The following is a 22,895-nucleotide window of genomic DNA, read 5'->3' as shown; positions in this document are numbered from 1 at the left end:
ACCCAGTGCTCCATGCAATACGTGCCCTCCTTAATACCCATCACTGGCCTAATCCAATTCCCCACCTCACTCCCCTCTGAAACCCTCAGTTTGTTTCCCAGAGTCCGTAGTCTCTCCTGGTTCATTCCCCCTTCTGTTTACCCTTCATTCTTCCCTTCCTTCTCCTACCGATCTCCCTGCTATTCCTTATGTTCCACAAATGAGTGAAAACACATCCCATGTCCTTTTTAAATTCTCCTCTCCTGAAACCCACCCTGAGAGTTTTTAATTTTGATGAAATTTACCTTATTAATTCATATTGTACTAGAGGTCCTAGCTAATACTATAAGACAAGAAAAAGAAATAAAAGTCATCCAGATTGGGGCGCCTGGGTGGCACAGCGGTTGAGCGTCTGCCTTCGGCTCAGGGCGTGATCCCGGCGTTATGAGATCGAGCCCCACATCAGGCTCCTGCGATGAGCCTGCCTTCTTCCTCTCCCACTCCTCCTGCTTGTGTTCCCTCTCTCGCTGGCTGTCTCTCTGTCGAATAAATAAATAAAAAAATCTTAAAAAAAAAAAAAAGTCATCCAGATTGGAAAGAAAGAAGCAAACCTGTCTTTATTCACAGACATGTGAAAACTCTTAAGGAACTTACACAGGAGCTACCAAACCTAATAAATGAGTTTAGCAAGGTTGCAGGGTGCAATGAGCTCTGCAGTGGACTCGTGGATTCCGGTCCTTACCTCGTTAGCTACCTGGACGCATTCCTCAGTTTTCTTATCTGTAAAGTGGGTGTAACTATAATAGCTATACACAGGGTTATTATGAAAACTAGCTGAGATAATCGAGCATCATTTACTTAGTAACCGCTCAGTAATTTATCTATTAGTGGAAGAGGTAAGCCTTGAACAAATAATGCGTTCATCTTCCGAGTACTCGGTCGCCCCTTCCTTCCTAAGAAGCCCTCCCCAAGAGCCCCGCTCCAACATGAGCTCGCAGAGCGCCTCCCCAAACCCACTCAGCCGCTGCTCCCCCGCCGCCCACGGCGGCCGGAGCGGAGTCCTGTCGCAGCTCACAGCGTCATTTCCAAACTTTGGAAGTCTGACTGAACTCCCGGGGGCACAGCGGGTCTGCTTCATTTGTGAGCCCAGTGCCCAGTACCCGACATTCGGGAGCACGGAACACAGGCGGAGCCAAAAAAGGCCTGGACTCCGCAAGCGCTCAGGGCTTGTAGCAGGGCGGACTACAACTCCCAGCGCCCTGCGCGGCGCGTTGTTTCAATTGTCGGCGCGGCCGCCAGGGGCGAGGCCTATATAAGCCCCCTTCCGGGGTCCGCGCTTCCTTTTTCCCAGCTGCCGCGGTGCTGGCGTGTCTCGTGTTGAGAGATTGGGCCTGCTGCCGTTCACGCTATCCTCCTCTCACCCCTCCGTAGCCTCGCCGCTACCCGCCCTGCACACGCCGGGCCTACCTCTCAAGGCTGCGGGATGTTGAGAGCGGCACGGAGCTGCTGGGCCTCCCGGCCTGCTGGGACCAAGGCCCGGAAGGCCTGGTCCGCCGCATGCGCGGTGAGAGGGGCCGGGGCCCGCGAGGGCCGCACCTGCCCCCGCCTCGGCTCGCGCATCCCTGCGCTGCAGTGCGACGGGTGAGTAACGCGGCCAGGCGGTCTGGTGTAGGACAGTCCTGGGAGACCCCGCGCGGTGGTATCCACCAGATCTGAAACTGAATCTGCTTGTTAAAGCTATGTTTGGGTGACCTTGGGGAAGTGATTTCACCTGTCACCTGGGTGCACAACACGTTAAGCAATCCATGCAGTGGATAAAAGGGTAGGGTTTTCTGGGGGTCGCGTTTTAGAGTCCTTTAGATCCTGTTTTGAATCCCAATTTCGTGGCTTTCTACATTGGTTGGCGACCTTCAGTAGGTAGCTTAGTTGGTCTAAACTTAAAGGTAAAAACGGATGATAAAATGGCCTTGTGATTAAATGAGGTCAAACTCTGGTATATAGTAAAGTGGTAATTGGGACCTGGTAATAGGGTATCTGTTCTCGGCGCCTGGCTGGCTCAGTCGGTTGAGCATGCGCCTCTTGATCTTGGGGTCTTGGGCTCCCATCCCCATGTTGCGCATAAGCTCAGTCTAAAAAAATATGTAAAAGGTTATATGTTATCTTTAAGGAGGCTCAGCTCAGTGCCCAGCGTGGAGCGCAGTGCGGGGCGCTGGGCCGAACTGGACCACAACTCGAATGCTGATCCGAGATCAAGAGTCCGACTCTTAACCCGTTGGGCCACCCAGGCGTCCCAGAGGTGTCTGTTCCCTTATTTGGTCTCAAGTATATTTCAGTACATGAACTTCAGTTATGCAGTAGTGCCTGAGCTTTAGGGGACTCTGGGGGCTGGACAGCATTTGGGGCGGTCCTGGGACCTAAATTGCCCTGTGGGGGGCGCCTGGGTGGCACAGCTGTTAAGCGTCTGCCTTCCGCGCAGGGCGTGATCCCGGCGTTATAGGATCGAGCCCCACATCAGGCTCTTCCGCTATGAGCCTGCTTCTTCCTCTCCCATTCCCCCTGCTTGTGTTACCTCTCTCGCTCTCTGTCTCTATCTCTGTCGAATAAGTAAATAAAATCTTTAAAAAAAAATTTTGCCCTGTGGCCCTTATCGAAGCTGCAGCTGCTTCCACATAGCTGCTGTGGTCAAAAAGGAGCCGAGAGTGACAGTTTTCCTTGACGGTCGCCGTTCTGTTTGCCGTAACTGATCTGCAACATTTCAGGAAAAGACAGTTCTCGTTGTATCTGCCATTTGTCAGGTGGAGGTGGCGTCCTTTATTACAATTGACAGGTTTCGCGAGCCCAGCAGAAATGTTCTGTTAATGGGGTCTTTTCCCCCCAAGATTTTATTTATTTGAGAGCAAGCACGAGCAGGGGGAGGGACAGAGGGAAAAGCAGGCACCCTGCTAAGCAGGGAGCCCGACGCAGGGCTGGATCCTAGAATACTGGGATCATGACCTGAGGTGAAAGCATATGCTTAACGGACTAAGACACCCAGGTGCCCCTGTTAAATGGGGTCTTGCATAGAGTTGCTAGAAAAAGACTTTTGAGAAACAAATTGCTGAGACCCAAGAAACCAGTATGGAGGGGTAAGTGGAGTGGAATGGGCAGGTGTCCTGGGAAAATCTAGTGGCAAGTGACACCGATCTCAGCAGTGCTTTGGGTCACTGCCGTGAAAAGCTTAAGGCATAAGTACCAGAAGCCAGTCACACCTTTGATTATGAAGACCCAAAGAAGGGAACACTGAGATCATTTAGGACCACTGTTTTCTCATCTCAGCTGTGCCAGATGAAGATTCCAGGAGGACTTTGAAGTGGAGCTTTTTGGTGAGGATTCTGGGGTCATGACTGATGGAACACAACCGCCTCGGGGCCTGGTAGGTGTCTGGGAACCACGGGGAGGGGATGGGGCTCGGTACAGCATGTTTCCAAGGGCTATGGCCGGTTGTGGCCATGGGTTCTCCAACTGCATGCGAGAGCAACCTGGAGAGACTTTGACAGCACAGGTCAGCATCATACCTGCAGCTGCCACTCGACTTTCCTATAACAGCCCGGGACCTGGGCTGGAAGCCTCTCCCCGAGTCCAGGTGTTCTCCATTAACTTCCATGTAGGTAGGTGTATTGGATCAACTTTCTGGTTTAGAGCTTTCACTTTTTTCTGCAGGTTGCCCCCAAGTGTCCCTGTCAGCATCTGCTACTGAAGAGTCTGAGGACACCGGTTGTTGCTGTGTTTTTAGATAAGGTAAAGTCAGATGCTGGAAACAGCCTGACCCTCCGGTTCCCTTTCCCATCGGATCTGAACGCTGGTCTTGGTGGTCGTAAAAGGAGGAAAAAGAACACTGAAGCTGGCCTTGTGGTGTTTAATAGTCTGGTATAGAGCCTGTGGGCTAGTTTCAAACAGGGTTTGAATTCTCTTTGAACTGGTTTCCTCCTCCCATCTAACATGGGATGATCTTAGGCTTAAAGGGAGGGTGTGTGTGAAGCTCCGGGCAGCTGTTGTGATTGCTAATACTTCTGTATTTGGTAAATATCAGTGGCTTTCTTGCCTCTTTATTGAGAGTGTCCTTTTTGGTTGGTTTTTTTTTTTAGGTGGTTACCAGTAAAGCTGTCCCGTCTGATGATGGGTGTAGAGTTGGGTAAGCTGGCTACCGGCAACTTGCATAGCTTCCTTGCAGCTTCAGGGAGTGCTTGAGCCTTGTGTGAACCCTGAGTAGTGGAGTGAATCGATACAAGGCTGTTCAGGCCTCCGGGAAGTCCTAGTTTTTTCATAGTAATTTACACCTGACCTTCCTCGTATGCCATATTAGCTGTTCAGGGCCAGAAGAGAAAACTGTTTACAGTGTGAGACTTAGGTCTTAGATTTGCCAAGAGCACACTGCTAGGAGTAGAAGGTACCAGATGCCAAAGCCCTGCACCTTCGGCAGCAAGTTCGATTGCTGTGAATGCACAATCATGGTTTGAGCTCAGGCTGAAGTTTGGGGAAACCTCAAACCATGGATCTTACTGGCCCCTTTCCTGGGAGTGGGAGAGGCGCTGGGTAGAAACAAGCGTAGTTCATCTAGGTGGGGATGTTGTTTAGGCTGCCTGGTCCAGGATGAAACCTAATCTGAGTGGACATCTTTGGATGATAAATGCGGATATGGGACTGAGACCAGCTCTTCAGAAAAAACCTGGGTGGCATTAATTAATTGGGAATATTAACACACTGGCTTATACTTTTCAGGACAGAAACACTATGGGAAGAGGCAAGCTGAATGAAGAGAACAGATTATTTTAGTGGAAAACCATGACCTTTGTATTTCTGATACTGCTGGCACATGGCACGGAAGTGACCAGTAAAATACTTGAAGTATGTTTGTGTCCGTTTTCTTGTTCCCCGTTACAGTGTCAGTCTGTCTTCATAAAAATAGGTTGACCTCTCAGGACAATATGATCAATTCTGTAACTGCCACTATTGATAATTTTTCCTCCAAAAAGCCTGAAAATTCAGGCTGAGCCTAATACGTGTTCCTTAAAATATCTGAAGGCTGCTTGTGACCTAGGCCATTTACTCCAGTTGCCCCTACTGTGCCTCCCCGCCGTGGACCCCCCCCCCAACAATTTCCTATAGCACGAAAGTAGAGATGAGCTGCAGATTTTTCACATTAAGCCAGACTTTCCACACAGGTGCTAGAGATAGATATGTGTAAGTGGATTCATACCTATTGAATGAAATTAAGGTCAAGAAGCAGGTAGGCCAGGCACACAGATGTCACAGTAATGTCCCTCAACAAGGGCTTGTCAAAGCTAGGCCTGCCCTTGGAGCATGCCCCCAGGTCTTGAGCCTTTTGGTCTAGATTTAGCCGGTTCCATCACATCCTAGCACACACGGCCACCAAACTTAACTTAAAAGCAAACTTGGGGGGAAGGGATACTTGAAGGATCAACATTGCCCCGCATTTGGCATGTAGCAGGTACCCATGCACTCTGACCCAGAGAACCTGAAGGATGCAGTGTCTGTCACCTGAGATAGGCCTCTGGGTTGAATAAATCCTATGATCCACTTTAGTTAATAACCCCAAACTCCTTATCTCCAAAGATGGATAACATCCCTACCTGGAAAAATTGCTTTTCAAAGACCATTAGAACCTTGCTCAATGGCACCTTGGTTTTCAAACTCAGAAGGCAAATGAAGGCAGCAGTGTTACAGGAAGAGTCAGTAGAGTTGATTACTAAAATCTTACAAAACATTTCCAAAAAGGTAAAATTTCTTCCGATACTTTTTGTTAAAAAGGAGTCTCTCAGCTCCATCACACGGTCTGTTTCAACGGGTCCTCTGTCCCGACTACATCATGGCCGGGATCTCTGAAGATACTGTGTCCAGGGGCTGCCAGTGACAGTCCATCAGGGCGTCATACAGCTCCTCACTCTGCTCCATGAACTCCTTGTTGGCCTCCGTCACATCCAACTGTGGCATGGGGTCTGCAAAAGAAGCCAGGGTGGGTTCAGAGTGCCAGGAGAAGCACCCAGAGACTTGGACTCCCAGGGCTTCCTGCTTCCCCTGGCAAGTTCCCTGTCCTCTGTGTTAGAGTCCCTTGGGCAGGGTTCCTTTAAGGATGAAAATGGAGTCTACCTGGAGAACATCATGTGCAGTTAGTTTCAAATCATGGTGGCTGTTCTCCACCTCCTCTAGATTTCATGTGCCCTGGCTGGCCTGGTGTGGTCCTTCAATTTGGGGTTATGGAAATCTGATCAAAATTACCAAGTCCAGAGCTCTGTTCTTCAAAGGGAACATTACATAGCAATGAAAATCAGCCTCAGCTGTATACAACTTGGCTGGATCTCACAAAGGGTGTTTTGTGGAGAACTGCTGAATCACTAGGTTGTGCACCTGAAGCTAATACAACAAACAGGCAAGACTAATATTTAAGGATGTGTATCTATAAAGAGAAGGAAGAAAATGACTTATCACAAAAATCAGCCCTGGCAGGGTTGTGGGCTGTGACTGGGAAGGATAGCTTCCGGAGGCTGGCAGTGTTCTACTTGATCCAAATAAAGGTTTCACAAGCAATTATAATTACATAATAAACTATACACCTGTTTTACATCTCCATATGTTATATTTTACAATAAAGTTTAAAAAAATCACTACAACTGATAACATTTTATACTTTTCCTTATAGTCTTATGTTGGTTTAAAATACATACACACACACACACACANAGTTTAAAAAAATCACTACAACTGATAACATTTTATACTTTTCCTTATAGTCTTATGTTGGTTTAAAATACACACACACACACACACACACGCGCGCGCGCGCGCCTGGGTGGCACAGCAGTTAAACGTCTGCCTTCCGCTTAGGGCGTGATCCCGGCGTTATAGGATCGAGCCCCACATCAGGCTTCTCCACTATGAGCCTGCTTCTTCCTCTCCCATTCCCCCTGCTTGTGTTACCTCTCTCGGTGGCTCGNCGTGATCCCGGCGTTATAGGATCGAGCCCCACATCAGGCTTCTCCGCTATGAGCCTGCTTCTTCCTCTCCCATTCCCCCTGCTTGTGTTACCTCTCTCGGTGGCTCGCTCTCTCTGCCGAATGAATAAATAAAATCTTTAAAAAAAAATTGCACACACACAAACACACACATTCATTAGAAAACTTTACAATTAGAGAAAACCTAAGGAAATGGACATCCCAAGTACCTGGATTGGAACACAATATTGCTTAAGATAGCAGTACTCCCCAAACTGATCTACAGATCCAGTGCAATCCCTTTCAAAATTAGCTGCCCTGGGGCGCCCGGGTGGCACAGCGGTTAAGCGTCTGCCTTCGGCTCAGGGCGTGATCCCGGCGATCTGGGATCGAGCCCCACATCAGGCTCCTCCACTATGGGCCTGCTTCTTCCTCTCCCACTCCCCCTGCTTGTGCTCCCTCTCTCTCTCGCTGGCTGTCTCTGTCTCTTTCGAATAAATAAATAAAGTCTTAAAAAAAAAATTAGCTGCCTTGTTTTGCAGAAATTGAGCAGCTGATCATAAAACTTAGATGGAAATGCAAAGGATTTAGAATAGCAAAACAATCTTGAAAAAGCACAAAGTTCAAGGACCTCCCCATTTCAAAACTTAACTACAATGTAACAGTAATAAAAACTGGCAGTGGCTTAAGGATAGACGTAGAGATCAATGGAATAAGATTTAAGAGTCCAAACCCAACGTACAGATTCATAGTAAGTTGGTTTTTGACAAGGGTACCAAACAATTCAACGGTAAAGAACAGTTTTCCGCAAGGGGTGCTGGGACAGCTGGATAACCACAGACAAAAAAGAATAAAGCTAGACTCTTCACACTTTACAGAAGAGAATTAACTAAAAGCGGATCAAAGATCTAAAACAGGTATAAACAAGCAGTGCCTTTTAGATACCACACCATTTAAGCAAAAACAAAAACAGGACTTCATGGAAATTAACTTTTGTGCTTCAAAGGACATTATCAAGACATGGAAAGGGATAATTTGTAAATCATGTCTGATAGGGGAGTAGTATCCAGAACAAAATAAAGGAACTCTTACAATGAAACAATAAAAAAGACTACCCAATTTAAAAATGGACAAAGGACTTGAATAGACACCTCTCCAAAGATCTATCTACACACAGCCAGAAAGCATACAGGAGCCACCAGAAAGCGCACATCAAAACCACGAGGAGATACCACCTGAAACCCACTAGGACGGCCGTAAGGAAAACAGTAACAACCACTGGTGGGGATGTGGAGAAACTGGAACCCTCGTACACTGCTGCGGGGAATGGAAAATGCTGCAGCCTTTTCGGAGAGTCTGGCAGTTCCTCCAGTGGTTACGTAAAGGGTCTGCCATGTGATCCAGCAATTCCATTCCTAGGTAGTAATGAAAACTTACCTCTGTCCACACAAAAACTTTCACACGAAAGCTCAGAAGTGGTATATTCCTAATGCTAAAAGTGGTAACAACCCAAGTGTCTATCAACAAAATGGATATCCACACAATGGAATATTGTTTGGCCATAAAAATGATGTACCGACAGCTGCTACAACACTGTGCTTCAGCCATTCACAGAGTACCGCACATTACACATAACTGCATTTATTTAAAACGCCCTGGGGCGCCTGGCCGGGCTCAGTCAGTAGAGCGTGCAACTTGACTCTTAATCTCAGGGTGATGAGTTCAAGCTCCACACTGGGCAAGGAACCTACTTTATTTTTTATTTATTTATTTTTTTAAAAATCTTATTTATTTATTTGACAGAGATAGAGACAGCCAGCGAGAGAGTGAACACAAGCAGGGGGAGTGGGAGAGGAAGAAGCAGGCTCATAGTGGAAGAGCCTGATGTGGGGCTCGATCCCATAACACTGGGATCACGCCCTGAGCTGAAGGCAGACGCTTAACCGCTGTGCCACCCAGGCGCCCCATGGAGCCTACTTTAAAAAAAAAAAATAATAAAAGCCCAGAATAGGTAAATCCCAAGAGACAGAAAGTAGATGAGTGGTTGTCAGGGGCTGGAGGGGGCTGGCATATGGAGGGTGACTGCTCCTGGTTGCAGGAATCAATGGTAATGGATGCACAACTCTGTGACCATTCTAAAAACTAATGGACTGTATATATATACTTTAAAATGGTGAAATCTGAAAATAAAAAGGGCGAAATCTGTTATGTGGGTTATATCCCAAAAAACAAAACAAAACCCTAACTGGGATTTCACTATATATCTTTTTTTTTTTTTTTAAGATTTTATTTACTTATTTGACAGAGATAGAGACAGCCAGCGAGAGAGGGAACACAAGCAGGGGGACTAGGAGAGGAAGAAGCAGGCTCATAGCTGAAGAGCCTGATGTGGGGCTCGATCCCATAACGCCCTGAGCCGAAGGCAGACGCTTAACCGTTGTGCCACCCAGGCGCCCCTTCACTATATATCCTATTTTATATCTGGCTTTTTTTTCACTGAAAACATTTCCCTATGTCAATACTCTTAGAAAAAGACATGATTGGGGCACCTGGGTGGCTCAGTCAGTTGAGCATCTGCCTTCAGCTTGAGTCGTGGTCCCAGGTCCTGGGATCGAGCCCCACATTGGGCTCCCCGCTCGGCAGGGAGCCTGCTTCTCCCTCTCCCTCTGCCTGCCACGCTGCCTGCTTGTGCTCTGTCTCTGTTAAAATGAGTGAATAAAATATTTAAAAAAAAGAAGAACCTATCCAAAGATGATATATGAATAACTACCTAGTTGTTTAAAAAAAAAGAAAAAAGACATGATTAAAAAAGACTACCATTTGTTTAACAAATTCTCTATAAGTATTTATCTATACCAATGATTATCATTTGGGGATAAGATCTTTCAATTAAAACTGATCCAAAGGATACAAACATTATAAAAACTTTTTAAAGAAAAAATATATTTTAAAAAGATTTTTATTTTATTATTTTTTTTAAAGAATTTTATTTATTTATTTGACAGAGAAACAGCCAGGGAGAGTGGGAGAGGAAGAAGCAGGCTCCCAGCAGAGGAGCCTGATATGGGGCTCGATCCTAGGACTCTGGGATCACGCCCTGAGCCGAAGGCGGACGCTTAACGACTGAGCCTCCCAGGCGCCCCAAAAGATTTTATTTTAAAGTAATCTCTACACTCAAGGTAGGGCTCCAACTCACAACCCTGAGACCAAGATTTGCACGCTCCACTGACTGAGCCACCCAGGTGCCCCAAGAAACGCAGTATATTTTATTTTAATTTGATTATTAATAGTGTGATGGCTAAATTTGTACATGTCAACTTGGCTAGTCTATAGTGCCCTGTTTGGTCAAACGCCAGTCTAGGTGTTGCTGTGAAGGTATTTTATAGATGTGATTAACATGCAAGGAGATGATTTTAAGAATATCCTTGAGGCACCTGGGTGGTTCAGTGGTGAGTGTGGAGCCTGCTTAAGATTCTCTCTCCCCCTCTCCCTCTGCCCCTCCCCGCCATGCTCTCTCTCAATAAATAAATAATCCTCAATAATGTGGGTGGGTCTCATCTAATCTGTTGAAAACCTAAAGGCCTTAAATTTAGTGAGGTTTCCCAAAGAAGGAATTCTGCCTCAAGACTGTAAGAGAAATCCTGCCTGAGTTTCCGGCTTGCTGGCCTGCCTTACAGATTTATACATACGATGTCCTACCAGTGATACGGTACAGATCACCTTTGATACAGAGTATGTTTCAACTTTTTTTTCTTGTTATTTACTGGCATGTGTGTTTCTTTTGTAAATTATTTCAAACTTTCTCACTACTTTTAAGAGTCTGTTTCCTTTTCCAAACCAATGCTGATCTTTTCACATAAGTCCTACGCCTGTTCCTGCAACCACAAGGATCTTTCTTTCTGTTGGAATTCTGATCTAAATTCTAAGAAGTTCTGAGCATTTACAGAGGCTCCCTATGGGAACGGTAAGAAAGCATGACCAGCCTGGTTTCTCTACTCCGTGTAGGTAACAGCTTTATAGGAACAGTTTAATAAAGAGCTCAATCACAGACAGGCCTTAGTGTGAGCCGAAGCCTGTGGATACGCTACAACAGAGCACCCTTCCTCACTCTGAAGCCATGGCTCACCCAAACCAAGGAAGAGACGGAGAAGGGCAACGACTCCTGCTGTGCCCCCTCTGGGCGGGTATTAGGTTGAACTGGGAGGCAGTGTAAGTCAGCGGTAAAAAGCATGTAGTCTGGGGCAAGACTGCAAGGGTTCTAAGAGTGACTCCATCTCTAAATACTATGTTGCAATTTACAGTATCATCGACCTTGAACAAGTAATTTGACCCCTTTCCCTTGGTTTTTTATTCTATAAAACCAGAATAAATTGTGCTACTTACCTCAAAACAGTTGTGGAAGTTAAATGTCTTAATAGATGTAAAATGCTTAGAATAGGGCCTGCACATAGTAAAATCTCAGTAACTATTAGCTGTTACCAATTCCCTAAGCCTCAGTTTTCTTTTCTGTAGATTGGGGATTATATTATAATTAACCTGATTATATTATAATCAGGTTAATATTCTCTTAAAAAGAAAAAAGTATTCCCTGGAAGGACCAGTACAGAAAGTCAGGAACTCCGGTCTGACTTAGCCCCTAACTCGCTGGGTGAGCCTGAGCAGAGCACCTGGACGGCCAGTTCCCCACGCGTCAACTAGAGCCCATGATCTGCCCCACCCACCCCCAAGCTCACTGCTGTAAGATTCAGAGGAAAACATGTATGTACAAGTGCTTTAGTATTATTTTTTTACTTTTACTTTTTATTTATTTTTCTAAAGACTGCATGAGAGCACGGTGGGGGTAGGGTAGAGGGAGAATCTTAAGCAGGCTCCAAGCCCAGTGTGGAGCCTGACGCAATGAAGGGTTTGATCTCATGACCCTGAGATCATGACCTGTGCAGAAATCAAGAGACGGATGCTTAGCCGACTGAGCCACCCAGGTGCCCCAAGATTTTTTTTTTTTTTAAGTAATCTCTATACCCAACATGGGGCATGAACTCACAACCCCAAGATCAAGAGTCACATGCTCCACTGTAGAGCCAGCCAGGCGCCCCTGAATTTTACTTCTTTAAAACTTAACATCTATTCAGAAACATGTCTTAAAAAAATTTGTTTTTCATAATATTTTCAAACCTTAGAAATCCTTTTAGTATTAATATCTCATTTGAAAAATCATGTTTGAAGGTTATCAATTCCTTCAGTTTTACTTTCCTTTTTCCTCTGTTAAATTCAGTAGAAATTACAACAAATGCTTTTAATTTAAAAAATTAATGATGGCTATTACTATGTAGCAGATTGGAGTGATTTCAGTTTCTTCATAATATGTTACCGTATTTTCCAAATTTTCAATCATTACTACTTGAGAATGAGGAAAAATTGTAACTTAAAGTATATAGGAAAAAATGAAACTATCAAACACACACAAGGCAACAGTTTTGCTGGAGACCTACATGTGGGGGTTGACTGTCCCACGTCTAGGGAATGACCAGCTCTCTCCCCTGGTGAGCGGCCTCCTCTGGGCTCTCCGGGACCGCACGCACACTGAGGCTCACGCTCACTTCTCACTGTAATTACGCATGCCCCAGCTCTCATTAGAAGCACGTTCCTCCAGAGCAGAACCCACCTTGCCTTCCTCAGCATCTGGCTACAGGCACAGTGACCGCCACAGACCAGTCACCTGACAGAGTACAGAGGAATGCGTGAACGAACTTCTTTCTTACCTTCCAATGCGTCATCCCCGACTTCTTCATATGTCTGCCAAGAGACCAAAGAGAGGGTGAGCAGCAGTGTGAACGCCTGGCCCAAGACAAGGTGGCCTTATTTTTAACAAATACTTGCTTCATCTTTCCCTGTTTTTTTCTGAAGCCCAAGCTCCCATCCCTACTAATCCCATGCCCAGGACGACCTAAGCCAAGCGGAGCCGGCGGGCCAACGCGCGGTTACCTGCATGGCGCTCTGCGTGTAGCCGTACTGGGGGTAGCTGTAGCTGTAGCTGCCCGTGTTCTGGTCGTAGCCCCACTGCGCGTAGTAGCTCTGGTACTGCTGGTAATACTGGTTGTAGCTGTAACTGTACATCTGACTATACTCCACTGGCTTCACACGGCTCCTGAGACGGAGAAAGCAGCAAAAATAAACAACTGTAGGCAAGCGTTTCTGTAACACTTACTACGCCGGGGCTGTTCAAGTGCTTCATGCAGATTAACTCATTTAATCCCCACAACAACCCTATGCAGTAAGAACACATCTATTCTTATTTTACAGATGAGGAAACTGAGGTCTGGGTCACCCAGTTTGTCCAAAGTCACACAGAGATCCAAACCCTGGCAGTCTGGCTCCAGAACCCAGGCTTTAAGGTCAGGAGTTTTTAATAGCTAGGTTTGGCTCTCTTATCAAATCTTGTCAGTACTGACTTGTCCTCTTCTCAAGATCTGGGGGTAGGGAGACTGTTTTTCTGTCAGCCACAAAGGCTCAGGTGAACATGGCCTGGAAAATCTGGATTTAGGATGATCCAAGAAGCATTTCAAACTACAAAAGGTCTAATCACCTCTTTCCCACAAAAAAAGAAGTGTTCCAGGAACCTTACCATCACCACTGTAGTCACAGCTACTGTTTACGGAGTAAGTACTCAGGATCTGGGCACACGGCTTTTCATACACAGGCTATTTTAAGTCCTGCACAGCCCTCTGACAGAGCTATTAAGTATTATTCCCATTATATAGATGAGAACACTGAGACTCTAAAAGGTTAAGTGACTCACCCAAGGCCACACCTAGGACTGGAGCCAAATTTAACTCTAAGACTCATGCTCTGAACACCGCACCGTTACATACAGCATCTGCCCTGAGAGATACAAGACACCTTGCCAGGCTCCTGTATCCTGCCCTGACCAATCAGGGCTGAGGCCCAGGCTCAGTGGACAGCTTTTTTCTCCGGCTGGTATGGCTACCCCAGCCACTGCTAACCAAAGCAGAATGTCAAGCTTGCAAAGGATCTACTGCTTTCAGAAATACACAAAGCCATGTATGGTTGGGTAGGCTTACAAGACAGGTGGATCTGACCGGCAGTCCTAGAGGAGGGCAATCAAAGGAACAACATGGTAAAGCGCTTCCAGAGTCATCACACTCCGAAGAGCCAGACTCCCAGGTGCAGCCGAACGTGCAGGAGGCAGAGGCTCACACCATACAGCTGGCTCATGGGGGGAACTGGCTGTCACGTGGTGGGGAATGCACCTGTGTCCTCAGGATTGGTGAGGACACAGTGAAGCCAGAGAGGAAACCAAGTCATAAGCAGGAGCTGATGGGTGCCTGGGTGGCTCAGTTGTTAAGCATCTGCCTTTGGCCCAGGGCGTGATCCCAGAGTCCTGGGATCGAGCCCCACATCAGGCTCCCTGCTCTGCTGGGAGCCTGCTTCTTCCTCTCCCACTCCCCCTGATTGTGTTCCCTCTCTCGCTGTCTCTCTCTCCGTCAAATAAAAAAATAAATAATCTTTAAATAAATAAATAAATAAGCAGGAGCTGAACTACCACAGCGAACCCTGTCACAGGAACCGCATTCTCAAAGTCTGAAGGGCTCTTCACAAGTTCCTTTTGAGTTCAACGTCTGCGTGGTGAGGACCCGGCCAGAGCAGTTAGACAACTCCACGCCTGACTGTCCGAGCATCCCCTGCTGATGGGGTGGCTAGCTGAAGTCCAGTGGCAGAGACTCCTTCTCCCTGCCCAGCGCGAGGCTGGAAACCGCTAATGTTCTCGTCCATGTCTACTCCGCCATGTTTCCAAGCAGTGTGCCTCCCTCCTGATATGTTCACGGACTCGAAGGCAGTCTCCCTGGCCTGGGTCTGCACATTTTTGTTCAGTTTCTCCACACTCAGCTCTTGCGGACGAACTCTCAAAAGGACCTCTTCCTGCCCTCAATTCCGAGTGCTTGATGGTACCGCCCTAGACACAGGCACCAAGCTCTGACAACAATGATCAACCAAGAAATGGAACGGAATATAAGCTCCTTGCAGAAGGGATTTTCTTTCTCTTGTTTCCAGCTACAACCCCAAAGTCTAGGTCAGGGCCTGAGGAGTTGTAGGGACTCAGTCACCGTTGATCGAATAAATGGTAACACATGCGAAACAACCAACACATCAATATCAGAGGAACCTCGGGACAGAATATACACTCGAGACACCCTGCAGCTGTTAAGAAATTCTCTGATGAGGATTGTACAGCTATATGGGAAAGGGAATGCGTATATGAAGAAAACTGGGGGGACAAAAAAGAATGAGATTATAATTAAAAACGAATAAAGAAATAAATCTACCACATGTAAATTGATCCACACAGGGTGTGTATCTATATTTACATATCATGATGTCTATGGAGAAGCCCAGGGGTGGGGGGCGGTCCCGCGCAGCACAGGCCGCTTAAGAGCCAGTCTCCACTCACTAGATGCCCACGGCACCTCCCCCACCCAAGTTGGGACAACCAAAATTATCTCCAGGTGTTGCCAATGTCCCCTGCGGGACAAAACGGTCCTAGCCACCGCTTCAGCCAAAGGATAGAATATTCTATGCAGACAATAGCTGTCTTCTATCTGAGTGAGAAACCTGCTTGGAGTTGTAAGTGAAGAAGGGCTTTCTGCCTGGCATGACAGGGAGCACGGTGATGTATATGATATTCTGTACTGTCTGGATCATTAACTCTCAGCCATTCCCACAGCTAAGATCGGAAATACTTTTTTTCCTGCTGCTCAATTCTTATTAATTCTGTGGGTAAATTTCTAACAGTGATACTACTTGGCAAGGGCAGGAACATTAAGTATGCAGGACACACTGCTTTCCCAGTACTGCTACCAGCAATGTCTGAACGTATCTGCCTTCGCAGGTCATTCTCCCCCAGCTGGAAGCTTCTGGAGAGGCAGAGTTGTGCTCGTTCACCCGCAGTGCCCCGCACACAGCCTCAAGTACCAGGCCTCCCTGCAGCCCCCCACCCCGCACGCGGAAGCTCTGACTGTCAAAGAGCAGAAGGGGAGTGTCCAGGTGGGCATGGGTCCAGAGGCCCTCCGCCCCCCGGCAGCGCAGGACTCACGCTTTGGGGATTGCCACACTCAGCCGCACTGGCTTAGAGCCCAGGCCCACGGCTCCCTGGCACTCGCTCAGAGCTCGCTTCTGTTCCAGCTCATCCGTGAACTTCACAAAACCATAGCCCCTGCGGAAAACAAAAGCACATACCCTATTTAGATCACAAACGTGATGGAGGTAAAGTCTAAGAGTGGAGGAGAGGGGAAGAGAGAGTCTGTCCGACTCTGCAGGGAGGGATGGGAGACCCATCCGTGGAGATGCGCCGCAGAGCGATGTGAAACTCCGGCACGGAGGGAGCCCGAGTCCGGAGGAATCCCGAGTCCGGAGGAATCCCCTCCGCGCCTTTGGTGACAGGGCTCCTTCCTGGTGGCTTCCCTCCCAATCTACTGGAAATCCTGTTACCATCAGCATCATTATGGTAGCGGCGATGGTAGGAACAGCTGTAGTTCACTGAGCAAATATTTATGACGTCTGCCCTGCACACCAGGTGTCACGTTAGGCAACTGCTTGGCGGTCACAAGCAGAGAAGGTTCCTGCTCTGCTTGACTCATTTTTTTTTTTTTTTATTTGAGAGAGAGAACATGTATGTGCAAGAGTGGGGGAAGGGGCAGAGGGGGAAGGAGAGGAAGTAGGAAAGAATCTCAAGCAGACTCTGCACTGAGCCCAGAGCCCCGTGGGGCTCGATCTCACTGAGATCATGACCTGAGCCGAAACCAAGACTCTGTCGAAACCAAGAGTCAGACACTTAACCGACTAAGCCACCCAGGCACCCCGGGACTCCTACTCTATGTGGGGGATCAACGAATGATAGCTAATATTTCATAAGCACTTATTATTTCCCCAGGATTATCTCGTCAAACTGCCCAAAGACGAGATCACGGCAGTGTCCTCATTGTACTGAGGAGGAAACCAAGTTCAGAGGGCTCCAATAATTTGCCCAACATCATTGTAGAAGCAGGATTCAAATCCAGGCCTTGAGCTTATAACTCAAGGGTGTGCTTATAACTATCATTCTGATCAAAAATAAGCCTTTCTTGAGGTTTTTCTACCTCTGAAGTAACAATAACAGATAAAAAGGCAAACACCTATCACGCATATCCTATTGCTTTATTTACAGCACACCATGTAACTGTTAGGTCAGGCCTGGTGTACCGAGGAGGAAATCGGGTCAGAAGCTGGGCCAGCACCGGAGTCAGGATGCACACCGCAGTCCGGCTCCGGACCTGTGCTCTTCACCCCCAGGCTACAGGCCTCACTCTAACTCCTCCATCTATGAGACAAGTGCTGGAACTAGGCAGGCATCAGTCACAGGTAAGGCCTTACTTCGACACGCCCGTCTGGTCCAAAACCACCTTGCCTCCCCGACAGGAGGGGTAGACTTTGACGAAGAATTCATACAGCATGCCATCATCCACATCTGGGGTCAGGTCCCCCACAAAGAGGGAGTACTCAGGGCTGAGAGGAGAGAACAAGATTCAGAGACAGACACCAAAAGCTTTGTTCTAACAAGCTCGTTGGGCCCATTCTAGATAAACCTCTCCTGGGCCTTCCCAGGGAACAGCACATCTGATGGGTCCTTAGCCGGGTCCTGATTTGTTGCGTTTGGCAGTCCTGGCAGAGTTATGGAAGCAGCCCGTCCCAAGTGCATTACCCACTGAACAAAGCCTGTCTGGCTTCAAATATTACAGGAGTGCAGGTGGGGGGGGCAGTCAGAGGTGCTCAAAAGAGAAAACTAGACACTCTGTGTTCGCTGCAAATTTTTTTTTTTTAAAGATTTTATTCACTTATTTGACAGAGAGAGAGTGAGCACAAGCAGAGAGAGCGGCAGGCAGAGGGAGAAGCAGGTTCCCCACTGAGCAGGGAGCCCGACGCAGGACTCGATCCCAGGACCCTGGCTGAGAACATGACCTGAGCCAAGGGCAGAGGCTTAACCGACTGAGCCACCGAGGTGTCGCTTTTTTTCTTTTTTAAAGTAGGCTCCACCTCCAGCGTGGAGCCCAACGCAGGCCCAAACTCACAACCATGAGGCCATGCCCTGAGCTGAGACCAAGAGCTGGACGCTTAACCAACTGAGCCACCCAGGTGCCCCTGGCTTCTCTTTTTGAATTTACAAAACTTGGGTAGGACTCCCTTGTTTTGTTTCTAGCATTTTTTTCACTTTTAACAAACCACCAACTTCTTGACCTGTCCTCATCTGTTACAAAATGAGTTATTAATGGATATGTAGTATTCCAATTAATGAACATAGTATCATTTAAGCCACTTCTCTATTATTAGATTATTTGGGTTTTTCCCCAATTTCCCCCATTACATGTAATATTTCAAGGAACACTTTCAAGGCTAATCTTTGCACACATCCACATATAAATTCTGAAGTAGAATTACAAGGTCAGTGGGTACAAATCTTTTTAAAACTCCTGATACATTGTTTTAAAGCTTTTGAAGAGCACCCTGAAACGATCGATTTATATCCCTGCAACAGGTCAATTCTTACTGAATAAAACATCAATATTGCGGGTACTAACAGGGTGGAAGGCTGGGGGCAGGACCAAATAAAGAGAAGACACAGGTCTTGACAAGAAGCATGCTGGGCAGGTCCACCAGCGGGGGAAGGGGTGGGAGTAATCCTTCAGGAGGCAGACAGACAGACCAAACTCGGCTCCCCAACCTCCTCTTTGGTGGTGACCAGCACAGTGATGCATCCTGTCTCTATATAGACATTTCCTGGGGCTTGAAGCTACCTTGGGGCTACCCTGCACTTACCTGTTATCCGGCTGTTTCCCATAAGTGGCATAGTTCAGTTTAAAACGTTTTGCCTACAAATTTAAAAACAAACAAACTAAAACAGAGAAAGGTGTTTCAAGAGTCAAACAATGTTTGAAAAAAACTGAAATAAATTACCTTGGCCAAAACATCTCCCCCTCTCTAAGCCTCAGCTTTCTCTCCTGTATAAAGTGAGGGGTTGCACGGACGGCCGCTAAGGGCACTGCCAGCTCCGTGGTTCTATGAGCCCAGGTGTGCCAGCTTGGTGCAGCTGTAAGCTAAGTAACTGTGGGAAGAGCAGAATGTAACTCTCTTGAAATGTGTCCTCACTGCTGCCAGCCTGTTCTAGCTTCGCAATCAGACAAGAGGTCTAGGGTTGCAAGTCTTCCGTGAAGGGAGGCAGCGGGGCAGAGTGCAAAGGGCATGGATTTGAGAGGCCACCAATCTTCAGTTTGCACCCTGCCTCTGCAAGTTACTACCTGTGCTGCCTCGGACCAGTGATTCCACTTCCCTGAGCTTCGGTTTCCTGGCTGGCAAAGATACCGATGCCTACTATGCAGGCTGGTTATAGGAGTAAATAGAGTGAGTATACAGTAGGGATTCAATAAATGAAAGTTATCGATGACAATAAAAAATGGGAACATCATCATTATCCAAGCATCCTTACAGGTGTGGCTCCTGGCAGGGGTTTCCCATTAATTTTATGCAAACACTTCTCGGCTGTGGCCAAATCTGCAAATTCTACAAAACAGTAGCCCGCTGGGATTCTGCAAAGAAAGCAAACAAGAGAGAGGAGAATGGTTCAAGATGGGATTCCCAGATGGGACTGAGCCCTGCCCTAACGGGAGGGAGAACTGTTTTTCTGATCAGAGCCCATACGGTTTTTGTTTCCTGCCATCTTTCAGTTCAGAACTAACTTACAAACCTGAATATAAGGACTGCCCATCTGGGCCAGTCCCAGACTCATCTGGTAAACATTTACTGACACACTGTACCACCTTTGAAGTGCTTTTGCCAAAAATATTTAAGATTTATTTATTTGAGAGAGAGAGCACGCACACACACAAGCAGGGGGAGGAGCAGAGAGAGGGAGAGCAGCAGACTCCCTGTTGAGCACCCAGTCTGATACAGGGCGAGATGCCATGACCTGAGCCGAAACCAAGAGGAAGACACTTGACCTACTCAGTCACCCAGGCACCCCTAGAAATATTTAATATAATCCAATCAAACCCTAAGATCTAATGTTCAGTTTACAGGGGATATTAGGGACAGACCAAGTAAAACACCACCACAAGCAAGCAGATAAAACCAGATTCCAGAATGTAGAACCTTATGTAAGACAATTAGTCTCACCTCTTTAAAAAGTCAGTGTTACGAGAAAAGATAAGAGGTGAGCTTCCCTGGGCTTAAAACAGACAGGAGCTGGCGCGCCTGGGTGGCACAGCGGTTGAGCGTCTGCCTTCTGCTCAGGGCGTGATCCCAGAGTCCTANCTATAGCCACATCTTTGAACATCACCAAACCCTAAAATGACAAATCACAGTACTATTTTTGAAATTATAAGAAATATTTTTCAAAAGGAAGAAGAGGTGCTAAAAGAAAGCATGCAGGAAAGGGATAGTATATATAGTGTATAGTGAGTATATAGGCAAAGGTTGGAAGCTTGTGACATAGATCAAAAAGGAATTTAGTGGAAATGAAGCAGAGTGCCTACATGTTCTTAAAAATTCAATTTCTGCAGACATATCCTCTTGCATAGGATGGAAAACTGTTAATCGGTCACGTAGAAGTTTAAAAAAAATAGGGGCGCCTGCGTGGCACAGCGGTTAAGTGTCTGCCTTCAGCTCAGGGCGTGATCCCAGCATTATGGGATTGAGCCCCACATCAGGCTCCTCCGCTATGAGCCTGCTTCTTGCTCTCCCACTCCCCTTGCTTGTGTTCCCTCTCTCGCTGGCTGTCTCTATCTCTGTCAAATAAAATAAAATCTTTAAAAAAAAAAAAAAGCTATAAAAGATATTCTGAGGGGACCTGGATGGCACAGCTGGTTAAGCCTCCGACTCTTGCTTTTGGCTCAGGTCATGCAGAGAGCCTGCTTCTCCCTCTGCCCCTCCCCTCTGTGCACACACGCTCTGCCTCCCTCTCTCTGACATAAATAAATAATAAAATCTTAAAAAAAAAAAAAGAATATTCACACTGTTGTGCAACCACTGACTGCATTCTTCAGCACTATGCTCTGTTGCATATTATTTTCCATGAGTCTTATCTTTTTCCCTTATTTTCTCTGGTCTTGGTTTTTAAATTTGCATTTATTTATTTTACAGTATTCTCACAGACCACTTCAAAGTCTCAAATGAGGCAAGGTATAAATGTAACGTGTCTGTAAATACCACAAGAAACAGCTAGATTTTAGTAACTGTGGATAGGAAAAGATAGTTCCAAATCTTATTTCAATAAAGTAGAAAGTATTACAGAATGTGTTTTCATACCAGTAACTGATTATCTGGGGTTTTCTGTCTACAAGAGCAAAAAGAAGAAAAATATTGAGGCTAGTGTGATCTACCAGTGAGAGAATCTGTTCCTAGAGTACAGAACATATAAAAAGCAAGCGGAGAGAGAATGTAAGGAACTGGGGGGATACAGGCACCAATTCTGAAGAGGAGGGAGCAGCAGAGCCCCGGCCTCTCAGGGAAAGGCTGGCCCGCTCCTGGCTCCCCCTGAGGGTAGCTAGTACGGTTCTTCATGCCTACTCCGGGCTGCAGCTCCCAGACTTCAGGATGAAAACTGAGGGCCCCGTGGACTAGTGGGGTGGGGGATGGGGATCCCCCCGAGGAACATTCCATGGATGGGCACGGGGTCCTTTCTGAGACTGTTCATCAGACCTGAAGGCTCAGAGTCAAGGTGTGTTAATGGCCTCATGCAGCAAGACCTGGGGAGCCCCTCCGTAGGCCATTCTCTCCATATTTTCTTCCAGGCTGTGTAGTTGCTTCTCCCTTTCTACTTGTTCCCTGTCACATCCTGGCATCCAAGGAGCCAGGCAATGAATTCTCTATGCCTCCCTCAGAGTCACTGAAAACCTCCACTGCATTTGATACAGAAAACTACAGAGACCAGTGGAAAGGCCTGTCCTTGCCCACTGAAGAGAACAGGCATAGAACCAAGTCTCCTTCTGTAGGGCCTATATAAATATGCTCCTGTCTCAAGCGTTCTGCTGTTAGGAGCTTTGGGGAAGTTGGCTCCCAGTTATCACCTAGCGTGGTGCTGGTTTTTCCTCAGTCCCTTCCTCAGCCACACTGCATTCCTGTACGTGAACAGCCTTGTGGCTGCCTTGGTCTTTTCTCATTTCATAAAATGGCTGAAGACAAAAAACAAAAACACATAAAAATCCCAAACTGTTCCTAGGTATAAAACTGCCTTGGCCCCTCTGGCCAACCTAGTAGTCTTTTAAGTTTTAGCAAGCACCCTTAACCCACATGACTGATTAAACCTTTGTACATTTATAGATCATGCATTCTTTCCTAGAAAGAACAGAGCACTTCTACATGTCACCAGGCTCTCTTGCACCACCCAGGGCACCAAGAAACCAAACCCTCTTGCACAACACCCCCCTCTAACCCCCTCCCCCCAGCAAGGAACCAGACCGAATTGCAATACTGTCAAGCAGCATGATAACATCTGTAGTCGGCACCGTCAGACTGCACGTAGTCAAGAGTTGTCATAGACCACTGCACTCCCTTAACTGATTCACTGCCCTAAAGCACTTTAAAAGTTTCTGGGCCACCTATTCTCCTAAAGCTATTTCAAAAAATAGAAACAGAAGGAAAGCTACCAAGCTCATTCTATGAGGCCAATATTACCTTGATCCCNTTACCTTGATCCCCAAACCAGGCAAAGACCCCATCAAAAAGGAGAATTACAGACCAATTTCCCTAATGAATATGGACGCCAAAATCCTCAACAAGATCGTGGGTAATAGAATCCAACAGCACANGTGGGTAATAGAATCCAACAGCACATTAAAAGGATTATCCATCATGACCAAGTGGGATTCATACCTGGGATGCAAG

At 46.9% G+C, this 22,895-nt stretch overlaps 1 protein-coding gene, 1 long non-coding RNA gene and 4 other non-coding genes across 6 annotated transcripts; 5 read left to right on the top strand and 1 right to left on the bottom strand.

Annotated features, from left to right (window-relative positions):
- The first annotated feature begins 1,311 nt into the window (after positions 1-1,311).
- LOC105239068 lies at positions 1,312-4,870 on the top strand. Its single transcript, XR_857874.3, has 5 exons — positions 1,312-1,620; positions 3,295-3,391; positions 3,679-3,756; positions 4,104-4,150; positions 4,738-4,870. It is a non-coding gene; the product is annotated as an uncharacterized LOC105239068 (long non-coding RNA).
- LOC117801293 lies at positions 2,616-2,750 on the top strand. The gene has a single exon (XR_004623807.1). It is a non-coding gene; the product is annotated as a small nucleolar RNA SNORA16B/SNORA16A family (small nucleolar RNA).
- On the top strand, positions 3,433-3,563 carry LOC117801308. Its single transcript, XR_004623825.1, has one exon. It is a non-coding gene; the product is annotated as a small nucleolar RNA SNORA44 (small nucleolar RNA).
- On the top strand, positions 3,784-3,917 carry LOC117801310. Its single transcript, XR_004623827.1, has one exon. It is a non-coding gene; the product is annotated as a small nucleolar RNA SNORA61 (small nucleolar RNA).
- Positions 4,598-4,671, top strand: LOC117801324. The gene has a single exon (XR_004623841.1). It is a non-coding gene; the product is annotated as a small nucleolar RNA SNORD99 (small nucleolar RNA).
- Positions 4,871-5,697: 827 nt separating the features above from the next.
- Positions 5,698-19,635, bottom strand: TRNAU1AP (tRNA selenocysteine 1 associated protein 1; the record flags this gene model as incomplete). The annotated part of the gene is made up of 7 exons (XM_034645103.1): positions 5,698-5,975; positions 12,728-12,761; positions 12,951-13,113; positions 16,078-16,197; positions 17,394-17,525; positions 18,834-18,886; positions 19,501-19,635. Coding segments are annotated over 7 exons (774 nt in total), but the record flags the coding sequence as incomplete, so codon positions are not given.
- Between the last annotated feature and the right edge of the window lie 3,260 nt (positions 19,636-22,895).

This window comes from Ailuropoda melanoleuca, chromosome 2 (assembly GCF_002007445.2).
Source record: "Ailuropoda melanoleuca isolate Jingjing chromosome 2, ASM200744v2, whole genome shotgun sequence".
Lineage (NCBI taxonomy): Eukaryota > Metazoa > Chordata > Mammalia > Carnivora > Ursidae > Ailuropoda > Ailuropoda melanoleuca.
The sequence above is the reverse complement of the archived record's forward strand: the minus strand, read 5'-3'. Positions and strand labels throughout refer to the sequence as shown.